Source organism: Strix uralensis, chromosome 2 (genome assembly GCF_047716275.1).
Source record: "Strix uralensis isolate ZFMK-TIS-50842 chromosome 2, bStrUra1, whole genome shotgun sequence".
Taxonomy (NCBI): domain Eukaryota; kingdom Metazoa; phylum Chordata; class Aves; order Strigiformes; family Strigidae; genus Strix; species Strix uralensis.
This window is the reverse complement of record NC_133973.1, coordinates 18,997,406-19,020,235: the sequence shown is the minus strand read 5'-3', so window position 1 is coordinate 19,020,235 and position 22,830 is coordinate 18,997,406. Positions and strand designations below refer to the sequence as shown.

The window sequence follows — 22,830 nt, the reverse complement described above, 5'->3', positions numbered from 1 at the left end:
GTTTTTCTGTATAAGAGGGAAACTAATAGCACAACTGCAGACCCCGTGCATTTATTGAACTTATTCATGGTATGAATTTGAAGACTGTGGCCCTACTGTGTTTTCATTTTCTACACCCACACAGAGACTTCCTGAAAGCCCCTCTGGTTCTTGCCATTAACTTAGCCTGGCAAGTCTAAAGGGGAAGAATTCAAAACATTTTCAGCCTCTGTGCCTGGAGAAAATTTATGGTGGCTCCTCTGCCTCCCACTCTCCACACTCCTTTTCAACACCTTGGAAAACCCCTGCTGTTTTAAATTTACATACTTTTTCAGTTACAGATGCCAACATTTTGAGGTAGTCAAATGTTCATCATCCTGCTGCTTTGCAAAGATCAGTAGCAGCCTTGCTGAGGGTTTCCTACCCAGCACTAATCCTAGGACATCTGGGTTGACGCAGACACACTATCCAGTCTCATAGCAATCCCCTGGGAACCAAAGACCTTATTATTGCTCTTCATATGTATTTTGCTTGAAACAAAATGTACTTCTCTATTAAAATGTTGCCAGAAATAAGAAATAAATCAAGAAGGTGGATTGGTACACTTCCCTTCCACTGAAGCCTTTAATTTAATACAGCAGTTGCAGTATTGCCATTTCAAGAGAAAAACAGACTCAAAGCAAAGAGATTTCCCTTCTGGCCATAACACAGCAATCTGTCATTTTGCTACAGAACACCACATTCATGGCAGGTTTTTTTGGTGGTTATTTTCATCTTGACCCCCTTCTAATGTCAGCTGTTGATGTCCAGCTCTTTCAAGGAAAAGCCAACTTTGCCGTTTCTATCCAACAGATGGTTGCTTAAGAGAAATCCTGATGTCTTACTCTTGTGGTTTCCAGCACTTCCTTAGCATTCCCAGTAACAAGGGTAGTATCATAGAAAATTATTATCTTTTTAACAACCAGTCTCAAATCTTGTATCTGATATCAGGTAAGAATTCCCTTTCCCAATGCCCTTTCTATCTTAACCTAAATGTTAACTGGTGAATCTCATTAGCTCCTTAACTCCATGTTTCTTTGCATTTGTCCCTTTGGACTCTTCTGTTTAGTAACCTTTCAGCATCTCCAGCATCCTGTTATGAAGCACTGACTGGATTTTAACCGTGTTCTATGTCATACTGCTACGTCTGGGCCTTTGCATGCTGGACCTGGCACTTATTTTCTGTCAATCAGATTTTGATTTGGCTGATGATTTTAATTTTTTTTTTTTTTTTATTATAAAGATACGTAGAGTATCTTACAACTCATCTACTACATGCTTCAGCACTGCATTTATCTTTCAGTCCTTTTCATTCTTGCTGCAACAGCTTGTGTGGAGATACTTTTCTTATCTTAACATGGGTTTCTATTTATATCGCTGTTTTCGTTCACAAATAGCAACATGAAACAACTTCCCCTTGCTTTGGCTGAAAACTCATAAGCAAGGGTCCTGAAATAAACTTTTGCATAAATAGTTTCTTGCCCACTCTAGTCTGGTCTTCCATTCTATTAGTCCATCATGAATTCAGAAATGGAAACATACTATAGTTAATGGCTAAAGCAATTGGCAGTTCTATTGCTGGCTTTGCCAGAGACTTTCTGAAAGGTGACTAACCATTCTGTGCCTTGATTTATCCCACTAGAACATAAATTACAGGAACATACTACTTCAGAAGAGAGTGGGAAGACCTATTAATGCTTATGAAGCACTTCAAATTTCTAAGAAATCATTAGATTAATGAAAATAATGCAATAAGTAGCAAGTGCTGATTCATTAAGAGATTTAAAAAATCCTACACTGGGGAGAAGGTACTCATGAGATTATAATTGCTCAATCCTGCTAGGAACACAGTTTATCCTGTAGTGTAGATGGTGTCAGGCCACATTCCCAAATCACGTTACAGCCCAACCAAAACCAAAGGCTATCACATAATTCAGGGACAAGGTGAAGACCCAAGTCACAGTCCTGTCTACACTGCAAGACCAAAAAGTGTTAGCCACACTGTAATTACGACTATCAAAAAACTGATTTTGTAGCATATCTTGATGATTTTGCACAGTGGCTTCCTTCTGTCTGCTTTCACAAAAGAGTCCATCTACAGTGAGGCTTTTAGGAGATTTCTCATTCATATTGCAACACTGATACTTGTTGAGGTGCTAATAATGGTCAAAATCACCTAAACTAATTTAATAAACTGGGTGCAACACTCACATGGTTAATTCTGATGCATGATGCTGGGTATGAAAGCAACATCTCACACATTGAACAACACAGCACTGAGGCTTCTTGTCCCTCCACAACCCCACACAATCCACCCACCAGCACTGGTCCACTTGGAGGAGAAGGAACATGATTGTGGCAACGACCTACACCTTGGGGTAAGCAATGTGAACAGGCTTCTCCAGTTAAAAAAAGACATATCAAAGTTATATTTCCCTATGGCAGAGCATCACCCGACTCTTCCACTATCAGACAGCACAATGAATTAGACTTGTCTCCCTCCTTGTAGCCCAGTATGTCTCAGTCTTATACATACAGCCAAGTAGATGTACGGTGCTGGTTTAATGGTTTCCTGTCTTGACTTCTTTCTCCTCTAGGAAACCAACCCATCAAAACCTTTCTGGAGCTGACAGAATTGCCATGGTTGTGATCAACTGTCTACATATCTTCTGTCATAAAATCAAACATTTTATTGAATTAGTATCAAAATAAAACATTATGTTCTTTTTTCATTTTTAATTCAACAGACAAGTTGTTTGTATTTAATGGTAACTACAGAGGCAGTTATTGCTACGCTAGAGACTTCAGACTTGTTATGATTCAGAAAACTGGAGTTTGATGTAAATTTTAGAGCCTGCATGTCACAGAACTGCATTATGTTCATACTTGTAAGCTGGCTAACAAAGGTTCTCAACAGCAAAAATTCAGAAATTAAACATATTCACGTCTATTGCTGTTTGATGAATCCAAGCAAGAAGGCTACTGAAAAGCCCTTTCTTTAAATTTAGTTGCAGCTACCATTGCTCTTCCCACACCACAGACGGTTCAGTGTATATGAAAGGAATATACAAGGAAAAAAAAAATAAAAATCTTGTGTCTCACAATTCCATTAAAAGGATCTGTACTATCCCTTTCTCTGCTCTCAGTTTTAAAATTTCCTGAAGCAGCAGCAGTCTTAACCAGTTATTTTCCCTTCATTATTTTCAATGCTAAAAATAAACTGCTACTGAAATATAGCATTAGATTCTAGAGAGTGGGACTCATGAAGCCAACCATAATAAAAAAAAAACACCCTACTTCCACACCAAAGAGAAGAACAATTGGAGACAGAAAGATCACAGGATGGGGTAGGTGCAGCTTTAGAGGAAGAAATTAATTGCTTACATAACCACTTTCACATATTCTTCTCACTTAAAATACACACTTTATTGAATGTACTGCACTAGATTATATGAACATCATCTGAATCAGAAAACCCAAGTGAGCAGGTCAAATCATTATTTTATCCTCAGTAACAATCGTTTAGTTCTTCTATTCTAAATTCTTCCACTATGAGGTTTGAGGAAACCTGTTTTGATTCTTTGTATTTTCATTTCCCAATCTGTCCTTCAGGGATAATAAAGCAAATCTGTCCATATAGAGACACAGAGAGAATTTTGTTCTCTCTCAAAGCTTTCTTACAGCAGGGAAATTACACATTTCTCTAAAATAATGTCAAAGGTGTTACTCTTAGCAGGCTCTTGTTATTCAACAAATTCAATATTGTAAAGCCAGGAAGTTTGCTAGCCCTTAACTTTCAATAATGTAATTGTAAAAGGTGACAGGCACACACACAAAGCCTTTTTTTATATTAGAAAATTGTACTGCATCTGATCTTATTTTTCAACAATTATGTTAACATTATGCTTCACAGATCAGGGCAAAGTGGATGTTATCAAACAGTATTTCACATTTCATTAATATTTATGTTACCCAAGCAAAAACTCCTGCAGTTTAGTTAAAACTTGTATATCATTCTAATACACATAAACTTTAAAGTACCTGGTTTAATTGTAGCAGTTCTTATTGAGACTCCACCTCTTCTGTGAATTAGATAAGGTAATTGGTCAGTTACCATGGTCTCAGATTTGTATTAAAAAAAAAGCAAGTGAATAAATAAGATGAATGAAAAATAAGAACACAAATAGGGTTTACAAGACCTTCTCTTAAGAAGGGTGAAAAGGGAGAAAAAGGCACTTGTAAACTAGCTGACAGAATAATTATTGAAATTGCAATTTCATACTGGGAAGTTAAATCAGAACAGATGAATCTTTAATACCTACATCAATCATCAAAGGAAAGAGTTTGTGTTGCTTGTTCAAAAAGTGATTTCAAGTAGAGACCGGTTATAAGTTCAGCACATCAGGTCACAAGGAAACCTGGGAATGTCTGACTTGCATCTGTCCAGTGTGCGTGTAGAACATCCAGGGATATACGCATAGTATGGGCAGAGTAAGACAAATATCATGAAACATAAAAAGGTATTTATGAATTCACATTATTGGATTTCCTGATTTCTATTTGGATTTTCAAACCATTTAATAGTACTCTTTACTATTACAGAAGCGATAATAAATCTCAGATGTGTCACTGGTGGGAAAGTAAATAACTAGAAAGATATACCCGCACCCCTTGCTTATAAAAGACAAAATCCAGGTAGTACTCAGCAAGAGAAAGGAAGTAGGACTGAAAGAGAGGAGGTCTCAGCAGCAATAGCACTCACTGCCTTTGAAATAGTAATGTCAAGCTTAAAGATATATTCCATTATTCCTGACACCTGCTGAGAAAACATTATTCCCCCCACCTTGGGCTGCATGTATGTAACAGAAGAACTTCACTTACTCACAGAAAACTGCTTTTTATCTGATAAAAGATGAAAGATTATCAATAGATTTTGTAATTTTAATATGTATGCATATAGCTCTAAACGAACACTTGCTAAAGATCATCTTTGATCCTTATTAAATCTACATTTAAAAATTACTTCAATAATGGAAGTGAAACACATTTTCATGCTAATATACCAAATAGCACATATGAACTTAATGGGTTTGCACGGATCTGCTTGTAACACTTGCTTACAAACACATCTATGCTTTTTTGTCCTTCTCTCTGCACACACACTCATGCAATGTCAACAGCATCTGTGTTTGTATGTAGCCATTAAACTTATATAGCATAAATATGTCTGTAATATGGTCGATTAAACATTGGGTATTCTTGTGTACCTCTCAAGCATGTAAATAAGAACAAAGTCTCCTTGACAAACTGTCTTTTGCTCCTACAGCCAGCCACCTGAGGAAGTCCATTCCATAAACTCAGCAAACTGCTCCCAAGTAAGAATTCAGTTTCTACCTCCTTTGCCCCAAGAACAACCTATACCAAAACTATTCAGATGGTCGGAATCCTTCTTCTGGTTCCCTGAAGTAAATCAACAATCAGTTTATAGCTATTTTTTTTTTTATAATGTGCACTCTCATTTTCATTTCATCTTCTCTCCTTCCAGTGTATTTTAGACAGCAGTCATCACCTGTCTCAAACCCTCTGCATGAATACGCAAGTTGGGGTTCTTTTACATGCTACATATAGCTGTTGAAGAGGCAGCATTTTGATGAGTTATATGTAAACTCCATTCAAAGTGCCACTTGACTTTAGGGCCCTATTGCCAAGTATTTCACACTTCCCCTTGTCCCTTTTCAGCTCGAGACCCCAAGACTGAAAGGCTTTGGGAAAAAAAATCTGACATAGCTTTCAGGCAAGCTCATACTCCCCTGGTTCTCACATAGGACACAGATAATGGGTAAGTGCCATGCACTGAGCATTTTCCAAGACACATTACAGATATTACCCTGTAAAAGCCAAAACACCCTGAACAAAAGCTCTGCTGAAGTATAGGTCCCCTTTGGCAGCTTTGCTTCTCAGAAGCCAAAGACCAGGGAGTTCAAGACCAAGGTGCTCTCTTTGGCGCCTGAGGCAAAAGAGGCTACATACACTGAGCAAATGAACTGCAGTCAATCCCCAAAGGAAGTCCTTGCCTTGATGCCTCATTAATAGTTAATGCACAGGGCAAGTCCTCCGTAGCCAGGAGCTACCTGTGAGAAAAGCAGCATGCCGTTATAGGAAGACAGACAGCCGAGAGCTGAACTTCAACATCTACTGAAATAGCAAGAACTATTTCCATTTAAAATAATGTATGCTTTAATTAGTCTAAATGAGATATTTAGACATTACATCAGGTCCTAGAATAGGCGTTCCTCATGGGAGCAAAAGGTAGTTAGAATAATCCTTCAAATATATTTGCAATACTGCTGTCTCTAAACAATAACACTCGGGCGCCAACCAGCTTAAACATCATCACATTAAGAGCTGTACCAGGATGAACAGCATGCATGTGTAGCACAGAGTGCAATAAATATTCTTCATCTCTAGAGTACATTTTCTAAAGAGCTCAAGATGCTTTATAAGTGTGAAATAACAGGACATTATTTTTTCCTCTCTCTCTCTCTCCACTTCAAGATGACTAACAGCGCATCCATAACGGAGCTTTTATTTTTTTGTTTCTCTCATCAGTTCAATTGAATTTAGAATGATAAAGGTTTTTTAAAGAGAGGGAAGGAAAAGGTTGGCCATTTTCCAAATGCACGCAAAGCCTGTCCTGTAAGCAGTAAGGGTCACTGTGAATGTAGCAGCAAATTAGACACAGCCACTACTTTAATTTCCTGTATCTAAAATACATTATGCTGAGGATCTAAAGGATACTTGATAGATCTCAGTTTTCAAAACACCATCATGAAATAGGCAAATGAACCTCTTTGTTGATTAATCAAACACTAAAGTAGCACGTCATCAGGGTCATGTGTGTTAATACTTTTTAAGTGTTATTTGTATATCAACAACCAGGTAAGCAATTTAAAGTTAACAAAACCAGCTAACAGAGTGGCCCATCTTGATTAAGCTTGGACACTGGTTTATAGGAAAGCCTACACACATTCCAGTGGGTTTCTAAAGGTTACACAGTAAATCAGCCACCATTAAAAGTAAAAAACCTGCAACCCCATTTTTCCATTTTCTTGCTTTATCTAAAAAATAGCACTGTTTCACTAAGGGAAGAAAGACTTTGTAGAGCAGTGAGGATGATGGGGATTGTCAGAATTATTTACAAATCCTTCCGACAAAATCCCAGAGTTCAAACTTCCCAATTTTAAAAGTTTACATTCCATTCATACTGATTTTTCTCAGTATCTTAATAGCAATCTCCCTAAGCAGATAGGTTAAAAAGCACCAGAAGACACTTTAAAAATATTCAGAACTACAACAAAACAAGATAATGAGCAGTTAAACAGAAAAACACTGAAAATGAAAACCTCAAAACAAAACTGCTTTAGGAATTAAACATAATTTAACTGCAGATGTCATTAAAACCACTTTGTAAAATTATTTATACATGCAAATGGACAAATAAAAGCTAGATAGGATAGCTACTTAGAGGCACTGTTTTCCTTGGGTATAAGATACCTTGTAACTATGGATGAAGCTGAACGCTACTATGTTTTGGTTATAGTACAACCCTGAAGCTTCAAAAGAGGTGAAGACCCCACTGAACCCAAAGGCACAGAATGAGAAACTTCCTCCTTTCCAAAACATTTGTATGTAATATACTGCAGTCATCATGGAGGCAGCAGCGGCTCACAAAACCATCACTAAATTGGTTCTCAGCTAGCTGAGAGCAGTGTATTTCCTTCAGCACAGATCTTCATGTGAGCTGCAAAAATCTGGCAGAGCAGTTTGGTAAATACCCAAGCAGTTTGCCTGAAGTAAAACTCCTGCTGACACCACTGGGGAGCTGCCTAAACAAGGCAGCTAATTTAAAGCTAGTTTAGGTATGTTTAAATAAGTGGCATTTACTAAAACACTGACTGACCTAATTAGGAGGAGACAGAAATTAAATACCATCCCCACATCACAGTTACAGCATGTAGCAGACAGCACATTTAGAGGTGAAGCTACTTGCCAAATCTTTCTAACTACCTGAAGTCCTCCTTTCTGGCTCCAGATAATCCTTCAAGAAAGGTCAGCACGTGCGCTGGGCTTTCTCAGATTGTCTCTTCTGATTGCATTTCGTGTTGCTGACTCTCTCAGATCCCTGCATTCCCTTCAGATCTAGTAGCCTAGGACCTTCTAAGTCTTCCAGTCCTGTGTAATTACATGTGGTTTCAGAAGTGGCAGAATCATCAATATATAAGCATATATTATCAGTACTCATATTGATGTTATTCTTACACACCCATGCATAAGAGAACAGCACCACCTCTATGCCCCATTTTGCAGTCTCTCACACAGGAGCCTGCTTAGGGTTCCGGTCGTGCTGAAATACAGTCACTACTTAAAGAGCACAACCATTTTTTGCAAGGGTGGATGGGGAAACTCTTAGATACATTACTTTATTAATTGACTACAAAAGATTAAACTGACTATAAAATACTACAAGTGAAGTGGAGGGTTTTTTTGTTTTTTGCATAGGTTTATCCAGTTCATCAGAAACACTTCCCAGTACAAATTCTGATGGCACACTAATTGGGGAATGTTTCTAGATTCCCGTTAGAATTTCTCATCAAAACCAGTGAGCATCTCTCGAATGGCTTAGCACATGGGAGTCCTGTGCAAGCTCCTGCTCTGAGTCAGACAGAATAAGGAGCTGAATCTGGGTTTCCCTCTTCCCAAATGCAGAATACTAATTGCTCACAGACTTTGTTTGGTGTCTCACAAAAATACTTTGGAAGGGTTTGGTTTACCTCAGTTCAAAACAAGGGGGAAAAAAATTAAATTAAAATCTTGCAAAGTTTTGCAGAAAGTTGCTTCCCTTTAAGCTCTATTTAAACCTGATATTCATTCTGCTAAATCCATCGTGTCTAACAAATGGACAATTGGCCCAAGATGTAAAAAGAAGAGCAAGAGAGAAAGGGGGCAAACATGTTAGCTGCTACTTTGCAGCTGAGAAAGATAAAATCAGATAAAAACACCTTGGAAAAGATGTTACAATAAGATAGGGCTGAAAGTTCATATCTGTAACTTCTTTAAGAGAGTTCTAAAAAAAAAAAAAAAAAAAAAAAAGAAATAATTGTCTCAAGCCTGAAAATCTGCTGCTGCTGCTTTTCTGTCAGAAGAGACATAGCTAACAGCAGCAACAAATGCATTACAGTGCTGGTGGGTTTTGAGGCAAGTAGTAAAATAACATCTGAGTTGTTAGAAGAAGAGATTAATTTAGCTCCAAGAATAGACAGGAGAGGAAAAATTCACATTAGTACTAGAGACATCTAGTATTAATCCAGTTCACATTAATACTAGAGACATCTGAAATTTCAGAGAGAATTCAAAACAAGGTAAGTTAAAGTTGTTTCTTCTAGAGAACAGTAATTTTGGGAGACTTTTTTTTTTTTTTAACATTCAAGTCAAGGAGAAACACCGGAGATGTGATCAAAATGCATCCCCAGGACAAAAGTCAAGTAATGAACCCAGTATGCATAACTTTTCATATTTCATTATATTTGAGGCAAAACTCTTGAAGATCTGTAGTTATTTCCAAACTTTTGGGAAGGGACAATAATTCTGAAGTTACAAGCAGTCTTCATTAGATCTTTAGATCACATTTAAGTCAGCATTGCGAATCATCTGGGAAGTAGTTGCCTTAAAACAAATTACTCCGAGTTGTCTCGCAAACTTTCTGTGTAAAGAAAATGGACAATGTTGTGCTATTTTCAATAATATTATTCCTAATCTGCAAGGGAAAAACAACCCATATTCTTAGCAAACTGTATTGAGCTTGATGCAGAAAGTAGAGGCCATCTGCCAAAACTGGGGATGGAAAAGCAAGCACTCCATGCAGTGGTTTGGGCTTTCAAGCGAGTGCATTTTACAGCTCGCTGGCAGTTACGGCCACCCATCTGTGCCTTGACCCACAGGGGCCAGGTTACAGCACTGTGCTATGGGTGCTAGCGGTCACTGCATAATTCTGCTCACATACAGCATGGTATGTGTGTGTAGGCAAAGCTCCCATCACCTCCCTACTCAAATAGAAGTGAGACTGCGTCCTACTGAAAGCATAATTAAAACTAATTTTACTGAAAGAGATTTAGAGATTTTCTTTTTTTTCTTTCCATTTTAGACACTTGTTCCGAGAAGCTAAGTTCCAGAAAGCCTTTATGGCATATATTAGATGCTCATTTTTTAAAGTAACTGGAATGGTGTTTGACCTTCTGCTTGAAGTCCAGATGGGTTAACCTTGCTTATCTTCTCTGGTCCACTGGATATAGTCATGCTCATAACACATGAATGCTCAGTTTTCTATTTAAAAGATCAATAGTTTCAAGAAGTTAAAAATTAGGCAACTTGTGATGGGGTGTTACTCCCTTTCCTTCTCAGAAAAAGGGAAATCAGAGGACGGTTGTTGAAAATGGTGGGTTTATCTCATTTACTTTCATCAATTCTCTTTAAGCTTACCACCTGCAAAGATTTAATTCTTATACCTTATTCATCAGAGCAACCCCCCAGCAAAACTTATGCAGAGAATCTACATGTCCAGAGAGAGACTGAAAGAAGCAGAAGCCCATTACTAATGAAGAGCATGTTACAGGTAAATGAGGAGAAAAAATTGCAGGTAACAAACAAGCACAAGATCAAATCTGTCGCTAGTATAAACCTCCAAAGTCAGTTAATTATCACATGGATTACTTTGGTCATGTTGCGTTTGTAACTCTTCAAATTCCAACTGACTATTAAGTGCTGAACCAATATTAATTGCAAGAATTCTTGCATTTCCTGAGAAATATGAAAATAAAAAGTTATAATGAAAAAAATCAAACGGAAAAATGCATACTTATATTACTTCATACAGCACCACTCCCATGTACCTCTCCTGAAAATCTGTTATTACAAATTCCCTTAAGAGGTTCTGGTCTATAATGACTAAGACTTTAGGAATGAGTTCACCTGTGCACACTAACTCAGGTATCATACCTTTAGGTAATAAACCATAAAATAGCATAAAATAGCAAACAAATCCTGAGAACTAGCAGCAAGATGTTAGGAAGAAATATGTAGAATTGAAATAACATTCTTTGAAAAAAATATCAAAATAAACTAATTTGCTACAAGACATTTTATGAACAGAGTAACTATACTCAGAGTAATTCACAGAATTGTTTGCTTGCTTCTTAGAAACTGTCCTTAGTTTAGACATGCTTTTTTTACAAGATACAAATTACTTAATATTTCTCTCTCTGTATCCTGTCTTCCTTCCTTCAGAATATGATTAACACAACTTGCAAGACTTTATTCTACTTTTGCAATCTTCAGAAATACACCTGCATGCTTGCACAAAGTCCTGCTGAAATTACTTTACTTACATAATAGCCCAAAGTGATGATACCGCACAAATGCGCATCATGGAAAGAAAAACAGAGAGAAAGAGAGGGAGATGACTCCACACAATTCCGGTAAGACTGCTTTCTTGCAGTTGGTTTCACATGGCTGGACAGGAAAATGTAAATCGCAACAACACATAGTAGATAGACACAGAAACGATTTCTACCAAAGATTTGACATTGGGTTCTCTGACTGAAGCCTGCTGATATGCGACCAAAAAAATTGTCTAATGTTATAGTAATTATACAGCTATAATGTATAATATGATGCAAGTCAAAATTTTTCTTTGCAGAGGTTTAAAATCCTGCTGTATTTGTGGTGAGCTGTAAAGTCCCAGCCCAGGAATCCAATCTATGTATACTTTTTAAAGACATCATTCAAACTATTCGGCTATTTCTGAATGACAAAACATTTGATAACGAGGAACGTGCAGTATCTAACGTTAGAAAGCTGATCTCTTTCACGGAAATTACGTTTGCCGAGAGTATTTAAAAAGTGACATTGTCACACTATACCAAACTTGCTTTAGATTGAGCTAAGTAATAAATTATCATGTTAATTTTTAGTTTGAGCTGAATTTGTATATTAATTAAATCAAAATAAATGTTTTGCAAACAAAGTATCTAATTAGTTTGGGCCCTGATCCTATATACACTTGCCTGCACAAAGAACCTCAATCCACCTGCAGGACCCGTGCAAGTACAAGGGTTTGCTTTCACCCATCTAATAGTTAGCAGCTGGACATTTTCCTGTTTGCTTTATGAGGAGATATACATCATGGGGAACTGGAATGGATTTACAATACATACTTATGCATTAAGTATTTGGGAACCATTTTTATAAATATATGGCTCTGTTTATTTCAGGTTTGGCTGTCATGCCAATGACAGCAATGTTCTAAGTGAAATGAATGCAAAACACCCATGCTCCTGGCTGGAACAGACTGATTTGGATAAACCACCAGAAAAAGTTGGGGTTTTTTGTCACATAGCTTTTCCCTTTATTCAATGGCCAGTGTACACTTACTTGAAATAAAACACCACCCAAATTACTATTCCCTCCTTAATTTCCTGGATATGGCATCTTATCCCATTAGAAAAGTGTTTCAGTCCATTACTCTGACTTTTTTTTTTAAATAAAAAAATTTGCTAATTCGTTTTTATGATTCAATTTTGGGGTTCTTCGGAAGGCTCCTCTAAGTGTTCTCCAGTTCTAAATGTTTGACGTGCTTTTCTTTTTGACCAGGAAAATATTTTCATTGCTTGTCAACCATAAGCATTGCAGCATCCTGAGGCAGGCTGCCCTATCACCCCCCCAAAATAGCAATTGCCTTTAAAAAAAAATAATTGTGACAGGTTATATAGCTGGTTTGCTCTTTTTCCGTTTCTGGAGCCATGCAGGCTTGCATTTTCAAGGCTTCCTTTACAAGCTAGAATACCTGTCTAGGAAATTAGAAAAGTTTATTTATGGTGAAAGTTAAGATTTTCACCTAAGACAACAGCTTGAATTTTAAGTAAATCATATATGTGAGATTCCTTTAAAAAATCCCACAAGTGTTGACAGCTAGCCACCCTCTAGACTTATTCAGTGTGTCCTACTACAGTTTATGATATCATTTGTTGAAAATTTTCCAACCTTTTTCCCTTGTCAGCTTCTATCAAATTCTATTTTGGTATATATTTCACCTCCGTATTATCATCTAAGCTTTCAAAGAGTTGTGTTATCATTATGGCTGCTCCTTCAGTTAAAAATAGAATAAATTTTTAAAAAAGTTCTGCTACTCAGAAAGAGTCAGGATACAGATGCAATTTTCATTATAATTACATCCCATGAAAGAAATAGGCCAAATAGCATGAGCATTTCATCAGGCTTCACAACCTGCTTGCCAGAAGCACAATGTTTAACATACCCTCACATATCAAAAGTACGTGAAGATGGAAAACTCCAAACTTGCTGTTCTTGTAAGACTTGACAGACATATAACAAAGTATTGAGAGCAAAATACATAAAGAGCTTCCAAAGGTTGATGGTTCATTCCTAGGAAACTTGTAGGGATTAAAATATTTCCAATCTATAGGGTTTAAAAACTGAGACGGCTTCTATCCCTTAAACAGAACTTGCATAGACACCAGTGCTTGTGATCTCCGAGGCTTAGGAGCTAGCTGTTTTCACTTCTATTTTTAATAGCTAAATTGTCAAAGGATTGAAAGAACTACACATTGGTAAGTCTAACTTTCACAAAGATGGATATATCCATTGTATGTGGCTAAACACATGTATTTCCACTGTTTTCCATGATCTGTGCATTTGAACGAGTAGACTGGAGAACTGAAAACTAAGCTTTTTATTTACTTGCACATTTTATCTGTTATATATGAAGTTATAAATCAGTTGCAAAGGACAAAGTGGAGTTAAATGCCTTCATTGCTTTTCTGAAAAAAAAAAAAAAGATCTGATTTGGACTGTCATATTTTAAAAGCTAAAAATACTATGTATTCTTTAAAGAATTTAAGAAAATAATATTCAAACCCAGTCTCAAAATATTATGTTATACAACAGTGCAAATCTGAAAAATCTGCAAAATTTCAGCTTCTCGCAGACTCTGGACTACCATAAATTGTTTTCTTAATGCTAAAAAGAAACAACAGTGAAACTTTAATTTAGCTGTTGACCAAAGTCGTATCAGTAGAACAATGAAAATCAACAATACGCTTACAAGTACATGCACATGGACAGATACCTTTAACAGGATACATATTTTAAGTATTATGAAGAGTTGTGTCTTTCATTCATGCCACCCTAAAAACTTACTCTATTTTCTTTCCAGAATAGCTGATGCATCTTACAGTTCTACATACAATATAGACATTCAAATATGTGATGAATTGGAGGGGGGAGGGGGATTCGATGGTTATCTGCAATTGTGCAAGCAAGTTTTTCTTTTTTAAAGAGAGTTTGGTTACAGTTTGGAGATAGTTAGGAAACAAATTTTTTTTTTTTATATCTATCTATATTTTTTTTCCTTGCTTATCTGTTTACTCATTGTGCTAGTCACAATCCAAGTTTGTGTAAATAACAGAAAACGGCTGTCAAAAGCGTTCCTCACATGAACGTTCATTTATAAATCAAGTTCTCATCCCCTTTAAGCTGCTACTGAATTTCCTATTTTTCCACCACTTTGGCTTTTTATCCTCATAGTCTTACTTTAGGAGGACACACTTATACAGGAGAACTATAAATATATTTTCAGATAGCTTTCTCCATTTTGTACATGCTTCCCATCTAGCATACACGAAAAGCCAAAAGGAATGCGATCATTAACTTGTTACTTCACTCATTAGGAATTTTGCTTGGAAGGGTTCAGATAGAAAGCTCATGCTCTATAACGAGCATTAGAGAATTGAATATAGCACTGCAAGAGCTCAGCAAATGTCCCTTTACAAAGAAAGGCTACATTTGCCTACATTTTGTTCCATTCACTAATGTGCCAGTTCATAGTTTTTTCCATGAATTATTAATGAATCATTGTGAACAGGCAGGAGAAAAAGGAAATAAAACATGTAAAATTAAGCATTTTTTTTCACCCCCCCTAGGTGTAATAAGAATTCAGCAAGGAGAACTCAAGACAGCGCATAAGGACATGGGGATGTTAGCCAAAATAGCCTGTATTTACTGGTTTGGATTTCCCAGATAGGCTTGTAAACAACTTTTAGCTTTCAAACATTGTAGTTTGTGGACCTGCCAAGTCATCTGATGAAAAGGAAGGAACAAATGAACCCTAAGACCCATTACCTACCCATTTTATCTTCCTGTCCATGAACTGATTAAAAAAGGCTCCTGGCATCATGGCACCCAATGGGCAGAAGACAGTTATGCAGAGCAGCAAAATATTGTGAAAATAAGCTGTGCAAGTAATATCTGCCAAAGTCTGACATGTTTTAGTTTCCGCAGAGTTAGCAAAAAACAGGACACTGTCCGATTCTGTTTAGCAGACGATTCTGAGAAAAGTGATTTTGTAAAGAAGTGAAGAACAGGGAAGGGCTCTCCTTGAACTCTTGCACATATACATGTGTGTGTTGTGTATTTGTACAAATCAAAGTGTCATCTCGTCAGCCTTAAAAAAAAAAAAAGGGGGGGGGGGGAAGCGATTCTACAATATTGTCCACAGTACTGTTTTATTGCCGTTGAAGCCTGTCATACTTCAGACTAAAAGCTCTGTAAACCATATGAAGATTTTTGGCATTTTAATTGTGGTATTTGGGTAGAAGTCTTTTAATATTCTTCTTATGTCTCAACAACCAACATGATTAATAAAGTAATCTGCTCAGAAATTAGAATTATTTATTTTTACGCACTTTTTAACAGTGGGGTTATAGGAGGACCTCAGCTAAACTTCCAGATGTACGCTTTTGTACCTTTGAAGGGGGAAACTCAAAAAACTAAATGTGTGTATGACATGGCTTCCCTCTGTAATTGCTCAAAGGCCAAATTTGAGCATTCTGAAATTTGTGGTCTGGTGTCCATACTTCAAAATCTGCATCAGAACTATGGCCCATCTCTAGGATTACTTATTTTATAACAATTTTTTTCTCATGTCTGATACTTCAGTACTCAAAAGATCAAAAGGAAAGGCTTTGCAAATTCATCAGTCCCAATCTTGGCAGCATCTTTCAATTGACCATTTGAAGAATAAGCACAAAACACATTATAATGAAGTGGAATGAACTGACTGTAAGGTGGTACACAGCTTACTGAATCTCTGTCCACTCTGAGGTTGTTTATGAAAAAATAAAAGTTCACTTCACTCTAAGAAGTCTTGAAAACACTGCAGGCAGCAGCAGATCTTTGCTTCTGTTCATAGCTCTGAGCTGAAAAACCATCTGTTTGGTCTCATCTTAGTACAGAAATGTAAGATCACCATGAATGTAGTTCAGTGTATTTTGCATCAATGATGTAGCAATAATTCCACAAGTTTTGTGCTACATTTCTTTTATTCTACCTACACTCTTCAAACTATTACAGGTATCCAGTCAAAAATACTCCCCCTCAAATTGACAAGACAACAATCTCCAAATCAATGGCAATAGTAGCCCGTTCAAAATTTGATCCCATGTATTCTTTGTGAGTGTGAATACCCCTAAGAGCTTTGCACCAGAGACCCTTAGAGGGCTAGCTTTACCCATTTGCAAACTGCATTATATATTCTTCCATAAATGTTTTCTGCTAAAAACGTACAAATAGGAGCCTGAACTACTGATATCTTATGACAGATTAAAAGGAGAAAATGCAAAAATATTTTTTGCAGGTGCATTTTGACCTAAAGTAATCTCCAAGGCTTTATAGCCCTAGACACATCTATGGATACAGAGCAATGTACAAAATATAAGTACCAGAAGTATCATACTTAAGTACAGTATCATACTTGGGTATCAGAAAGGGACAGAGGCCCCAAAGGTTGAATGGAGGATGAACAGAAGTCACGCCTGTCACAGAGCATGCAGCTCTGCTTAAAATCCTCCTGAAACATAACTTCCACAAACTAACTGGTTTCACAGCGTTAGCAAGTGGCCGTAAAACCCTTCTCTAATCTCCAGAAAACTTTCAAATAACAAGTCTGTGGCAGTTGCCAAAGCTCTTCAGTGTAAGGATGGTGTGTTTGTTAAGTACAGTTAGGGCATACATTGTGGGGGAAACTCTTCCAGCGGCTTTTGGTTTAATACATGTTCGAACTTGGCCTACTAGTATTGGTTGACTTCTCCGAATTCAGGCCACAGCTGAGGCCTTCTCTGGATGTAAATGCTGTTGCTCTTTTGCCTACCAATCTACTGAGAAGTACATTCCTATCTCCCCAAGAGATGCACTTTTGAGGATTTGTGCATTCCAAAGCTGCTTCGCTTTCTGCCCAAGTGGGGCCAGCATATACACCACCACAATTAAATATATAAAGGTAAAAAGTCATTTTACACTGTGTCTAGCAGAGACAAGCATGAAGGCAGAGACACAAAAGGAAGGATCCTACCCTTCTCATCACCTACGCCCCCCTATTTCCAGCCTGCTGGGTATGCTGTTTACTGCAAGCCAACCACCCAACACATCGTTACGAACAACATGGCTCGAATTTTACCTAACTACGTTAAAAGCCTCTCTTGTGCAGATTACTGCAAGTGACTACATTTTCATTGTTGTATCAAAGTTCCCCTTCTAAATCGCAAGGAAAGCCACCCAGGTGAGGGCCAAGAGCCTTATGACGAGTTGTTGCTGAGCTGCGGCAGTCACTCCGGCAGGAGAAGAGGCCGCACCGACAGCAATGGCTGTCCTCGCCTCCTCCTCCTCCCAGCCCTCCGGAGGGTCTCTGTATCACAGGGCAGTTCAACACAACGAGTCCGGCCGCTTTGTTCACAGGCAGCCATGATTTCAGCCATGATCAGGAGGACAGACGTGGCTGAGGTCCTCACGCAGATACCCTCCTGCTACCAAAATGGTGGTGAATCCACCCAGAAACGTCATGCTCTTTCCTCAAGAAGAGCTTTAAAACAGCTCCTCATAAAATAAAGCTTGCCTTACCTGTGCCTGGCAACTGTGCCTGCAAGATGGCAAAGACTGCAATCCTCGTCCACTTCATCTTGCTTGCCTGGGGGGTGCTGGGGAGCGGGAGGCCACGGGTGGAGGAGAAGAAGAGGCACCTCCGCAGGCTTTGCTCGTCTGCCGGCCCCGCAGGAAGCTCAGCTCCTATGAGGGCTTTTGGAGTCCGCCTGCCGGCAGCAGCGCCAGAGCACGCGTCTTCCTCTGCCTCACAGCCAGGCAGCCACTGAGGTCTGGGGCTTACGTTCTTGGTATTGATGCTTGGGGTTTCCTTTAGTATTTTTTCGTTCTTTTCCTCTGTGCAAGATGGTTTTTGGTGGGGTTTTTTTCAGTTTGTCTGACGGTTCCTAGGTCATCCCAGTCAGCAGCTGCTGATTTCTACAGGGAGCCTAGAAAGTGTGTCTGGTATCAAATTTGGCCTGACTTCAAAAGGGGTACTATATTACTATGCCCAGTATGCAGTGAGGCATAAATAGAAGCTTAAAATTGTAAGTTACAGTCACTCTTGAACAAGTAGCTGGCTAAACTGGTAAAGATATAAAGTTCATTTCTAAATCTATTTGAAATATGGCCTTAACATGAGCAACTGAAAGCGGCTGCACTCTCAGGGCTACTGGGTGCCCAGCATCAGGGAGCGTTGGACTCTGCCCATCCTTGCAGACAGCATCCACAGGACATAAAACAGCAGCACAGCTAACCCTGCCTGGCTCATTTCAGTTGTACCTGCCTATGAAATGGAGATGCTTTTGATGTGAACACACCACATCACTGTATTTTGAAAGGGTGTCAGTGTGTGCAGAGCTCTGGAGCCATTTTGTCCTCCGAGACACTGCAGCCCATAGGGAGGGGAGCCCGTGTCATCTCTGCGGGTGAGCACAGTGTGCATCTCCTCCTCACTGGGCTTGAAACAGAAAGCTTGGCAGCCTCTAGCTATGCATCACACTCCTACCTACTGAGTGGGCCATGGGATTTAACCTTCTTGCTGCTTGAAGCTGTCCTCTGACGGCAGATCCCGAGGCAGACCGGCACACCCCAGGAGCAGGACGAGCAGTTTGAAGACAGCTGCGATCTGGGAGCTAACAAGGCTTTTCCGCTTGATGTCGTAGGCTCGCCTGTTAACAGTCCTCGGAGCAACACAAAACCAAGCAGGTCTGCCCAGCAGCCACACTGGCAAAGCCTGGTTTCGCACAGGTGCACGTCCTCCATCCAGCACGATGACTGCAGTGCCCCCCACATTGCCCCAAGCCCCTGCCACCCCCTTGGCTCTCCCGCGCCTGCCTCTGTGGGGCCAGGTGGCTGGGCACGCAGCCCGGGTAGCACCTGTACGTGCTGACTGACAGACCCAGCAGCCCAGTGCAAAAATGAAAATGCCCGTTTTTCTGCTGCTCTGAGGGAACTAATAAGATCGCTGCAGCTAGCTACACAAAACCATGAGTAGGAACACACTATGTTTGAGTCTCCTTTGTTTAGCTGACTTGATGTTGACCCCCCCAGGTCAAAAGTGGTTGGGGTGGTTGGCAGTGAGCGGAAGGCTGCGCCAGGAGAATCACAACACTTACGAAGCCAAGCTAGTGATCAAATCAGGTGGTATTAAAGCAGTGCTCTATAGGCAGCAGTGGATAACCACAGAGGCAACAGAATAAGCATGCTTTAGCAGTAACCCAGCAAATGTCACTCAGGAGAATGCTTCGCACTATGAACTGGAAAAACACAAGAAACTGATTTGGGTTAACCATACTAAATCATTTCATTATACTTTTACCTGAGGACTTCAACATGCTTTTCAAATTAGCCTTACTAAAGCCAGGGCAGTTAAGCTTTTACAGATAAAGAAATGAAGTCTTAAGGGAGACAGGAAAAACAAGGCACTAGAACTCAAAGAGAACCAGGAATCAGGAACACCTGGGAGTTGTTTGCATTTGGGGTTGGTTTTTTTGGTGATTGGTTTTGTTTATCAAAAACAAACAACAAACCAACCAACCACCACAGAACTTTTAAATGAATGAGAAAAAAGCAAGGGGAGAGCCAAGGTGTGGTTAAGGGGTACTTCCTCCTCAACATTTCTCATTGCATTTTTTTTAATTATTAAGCAGCAGCTAATAAAAGTATTCATTTAGGACAACAGCAGGAAGAAGAAACCCAGCATAATGAGATGAAATGAAGAAAGGTGAAATATGGAATTTCAGAAGAATATTCCTGAGAAGCAGATATTAGAAATAATTTCTCCAAAATGTTACAGTATTTATATGAAAATCATACCACTTGACACAGTGATGAAACTCTCACTTTGTAAGAAATCTCCTATTACTGTGCTCTTTTCAAATGTGAATAAAAATTTTCACTTTTAATAACAAAAAGTACATTTTAGACAACTGTGAATTAGAAAAGCTTGAAAAGATGACTTAGATGCACCTTAAAGCCTAAAACTCAGCCTCCCCCACATCAAAATACAACTGGCTCAACAGAGGATTGATGAGTGTTTACAGTAGTAATACTATTAATGCATTTCAGGATCAGAGCTTAGTCTGGGAGTACATAAGTATCTCAAGTATCTCAATGCTCAAGTATCTCAATGAATTACCTTTTTTTTCCCCCCATTTCTAATTCTTAGAAGAAAAAGAGGAATGTGCATCCCCAGCAGGTACAGGAACAGGATTGGCGATAACTATGTCCCAGTAGTACGAAGACAGGGTGAGAGTTATTGGGCATATGAGAAGTAAGGATTTATAGTCTTTTGAAAGCAAAGTAAATTGAAGTTCTTGGAAAAAGGAGACCAAGAAATTAGTCACCTTGCAGTCTGGAGTAATATAGGCTAATACATTGATAAAACAGTATTATCCTTTTATTTAATAAATATTCTATATTGTACCAGCCAATACCAAAATTATTAGACACTAGTATTACTCCAGTGCCCAAAACTTAGGGCTGTATGACATTCTGTGATACCTAGACAGTATTGATGAGCCTCTGCTCTCCTCCAGCCTTGGGGAGGGTTTCCTTTGTGGGTCTCCTACCCCAAAAGCTGCAAGAGGAGGCTGAAGATGGGCTCTGACTCACCATCGGGCAGAAGGCAAAGCACAGCGCACGAGAGTCACTACACATTGGAGCTGAAAGAGGTGTCATTAGTCCCAGAGATGGCTGTGCTCGTGTGCACGGTCTATATTCCAACATGAGCCGGCTAAAGCCCTTCTGTCCACTTCCCCGTGTTAGAAGATTGGCTGAAATAAGGAATTAGTGAGAGGAAAGACCCCTGCTCCCACTGCAGGCTGCCTAAATCTCACTGATGCTTTATCCAAAAGCTAAAATAATATCATACCAGTTATTGATATTTTTGGGTAACAGTATTTTCAGAGAAGTAAATGGCACTGCTTATCACTATTCTGCTGACCCCTGTCTCCTCCTGTTATTGATCATAGCTTCTCCCTCCGGCAGAAAGCCAGCAAATTATCACTTTGAATAAAGAGTTGAGGCCAAAGGTAAGGAAAAGGAATGAAGACCTGTATAAGAAAGGGAGATTAACGGCAACAGTAGGCACACTAGGAGAACAGCAGTTGGGCCAGTGTGTTTTGATGTCTAGATAGGGAAAGGTCAGAGAAATAGAGTATATGGACTTCATTTAGAAGTGTGGGTAGAGTCAGAAAAAGGCTGTGCATGACAGCGCCCCTAGAAATTCTCTCCTCCCCATCCCTCAGCTTTTGAAATAAGGCAAGCTTATCATTATAATCTAAATACAATGAAAGTATATAAAAGAGCAATCATGCTTGTATTATGAGTTATTCTCACAACAAGCACGGCATGGGAGATGCAAATCACATGCAGTTGAGGAGTACAGAAAAAGATAAAGGGGAAGTGGTCTCTTCTCTAGGAAACGGCTCTTCTGTGTTCATACAGCTCGCAAATACACGATGAGGAATGATTTGCTTAGTGTTGCCTTCTTTTCAGCCTATTTGGTCTTTGCATCTCTAGGAACTACACAGCACAGTAAAAACTTCGGCACCCCCTGCCCACATTGCGCATTAGGCAACCTCATACGTGCATTTTTACCAACAGTTTAAACCATACTAATATTTCAGTTTACTCACTTCAGTCAGATCATAAGAACTTTGTTAACACTGGGCTAGAAATGAATGCCAACAGTAGCTCAGCTGAACCAGCAGCTATTTTTCTCAATACAGATGAGGCCACAGAGGAGACACAATACCCTCCCTGCTGGGTTAAGAAAAGCTCTCAGCTAAACTTGACTCTATCTAAACATACGGGTGGAGGACAGTGCATTTCAAGAATTACTTGCACTGGAAAGACTTCCAAGATTTGATCTATGGTTCCCAAAACAGAATGGGTCTGGGAATGGAAGTGGTCCCCGAGTACGACTCAGTTGTGTTTAACACTGGTTAAGGTGCAGTTCATTATCTGTAAGGACGTCTTTCATAAAATGGACAAGGTGTGCATTCAATTGATTCTGTGCATCAATATGCCATTCTTTCTCTGGACGCAAGAAATCCTGGAACAGCTCTAATGTAAGGGGCTGATTCATCCCCAGAAGCATCCCCTTTTCATGTTCACTGGTTATGCTTTGACTGTACTATAAAAAAAAAAAAAAAGTAGCAGGGTTTGCAGTTTTAACAGGAAATAAATGGAAAACTAAAAAACAAACCCACACCACAGTCAAGCTGAGGATTAAAAAAATAACTACACACTGCCCTCTGGCTCATGTGTTGCTACCACGGAGAGCTTGCCTGTAATCATCACTGCAGACTGCTGGGACTGAGA

The 22,830-nt window shown here is 39.0% G+C and overlaps 1 protein-coding gene across 2 annotated transcripts in view; it reads right to left on the bottom strand.

The window, feature by feature from the left end:
- The window catches only part of CD247 (CD247 molecule), a 56,955-nt gene extending 38,298 nt beyond the window's left edge, over positions 1 to 18,657 (bottom strand). The window contains exon 1 of one of the 2 annotated variants that reach the window (XM_074857218.1): positions 18,043 to 18,657. In XM_074857218.1, the coding sequence (XP_074713319.1) occupies positions 18,043 to 18,100 (58 nt within the window). In that variant the 5' untranslated portion in view covers positions 18,101 to 18,657. The remainder of the gene's footprint in view (positions 1 to 18,042) is intronic. The other variant, XM_074857211.1, reaches the window with a different exon arrangement.
- Positions 18,658 to 22,830: the final 4,173 nt, after the last annotated feature.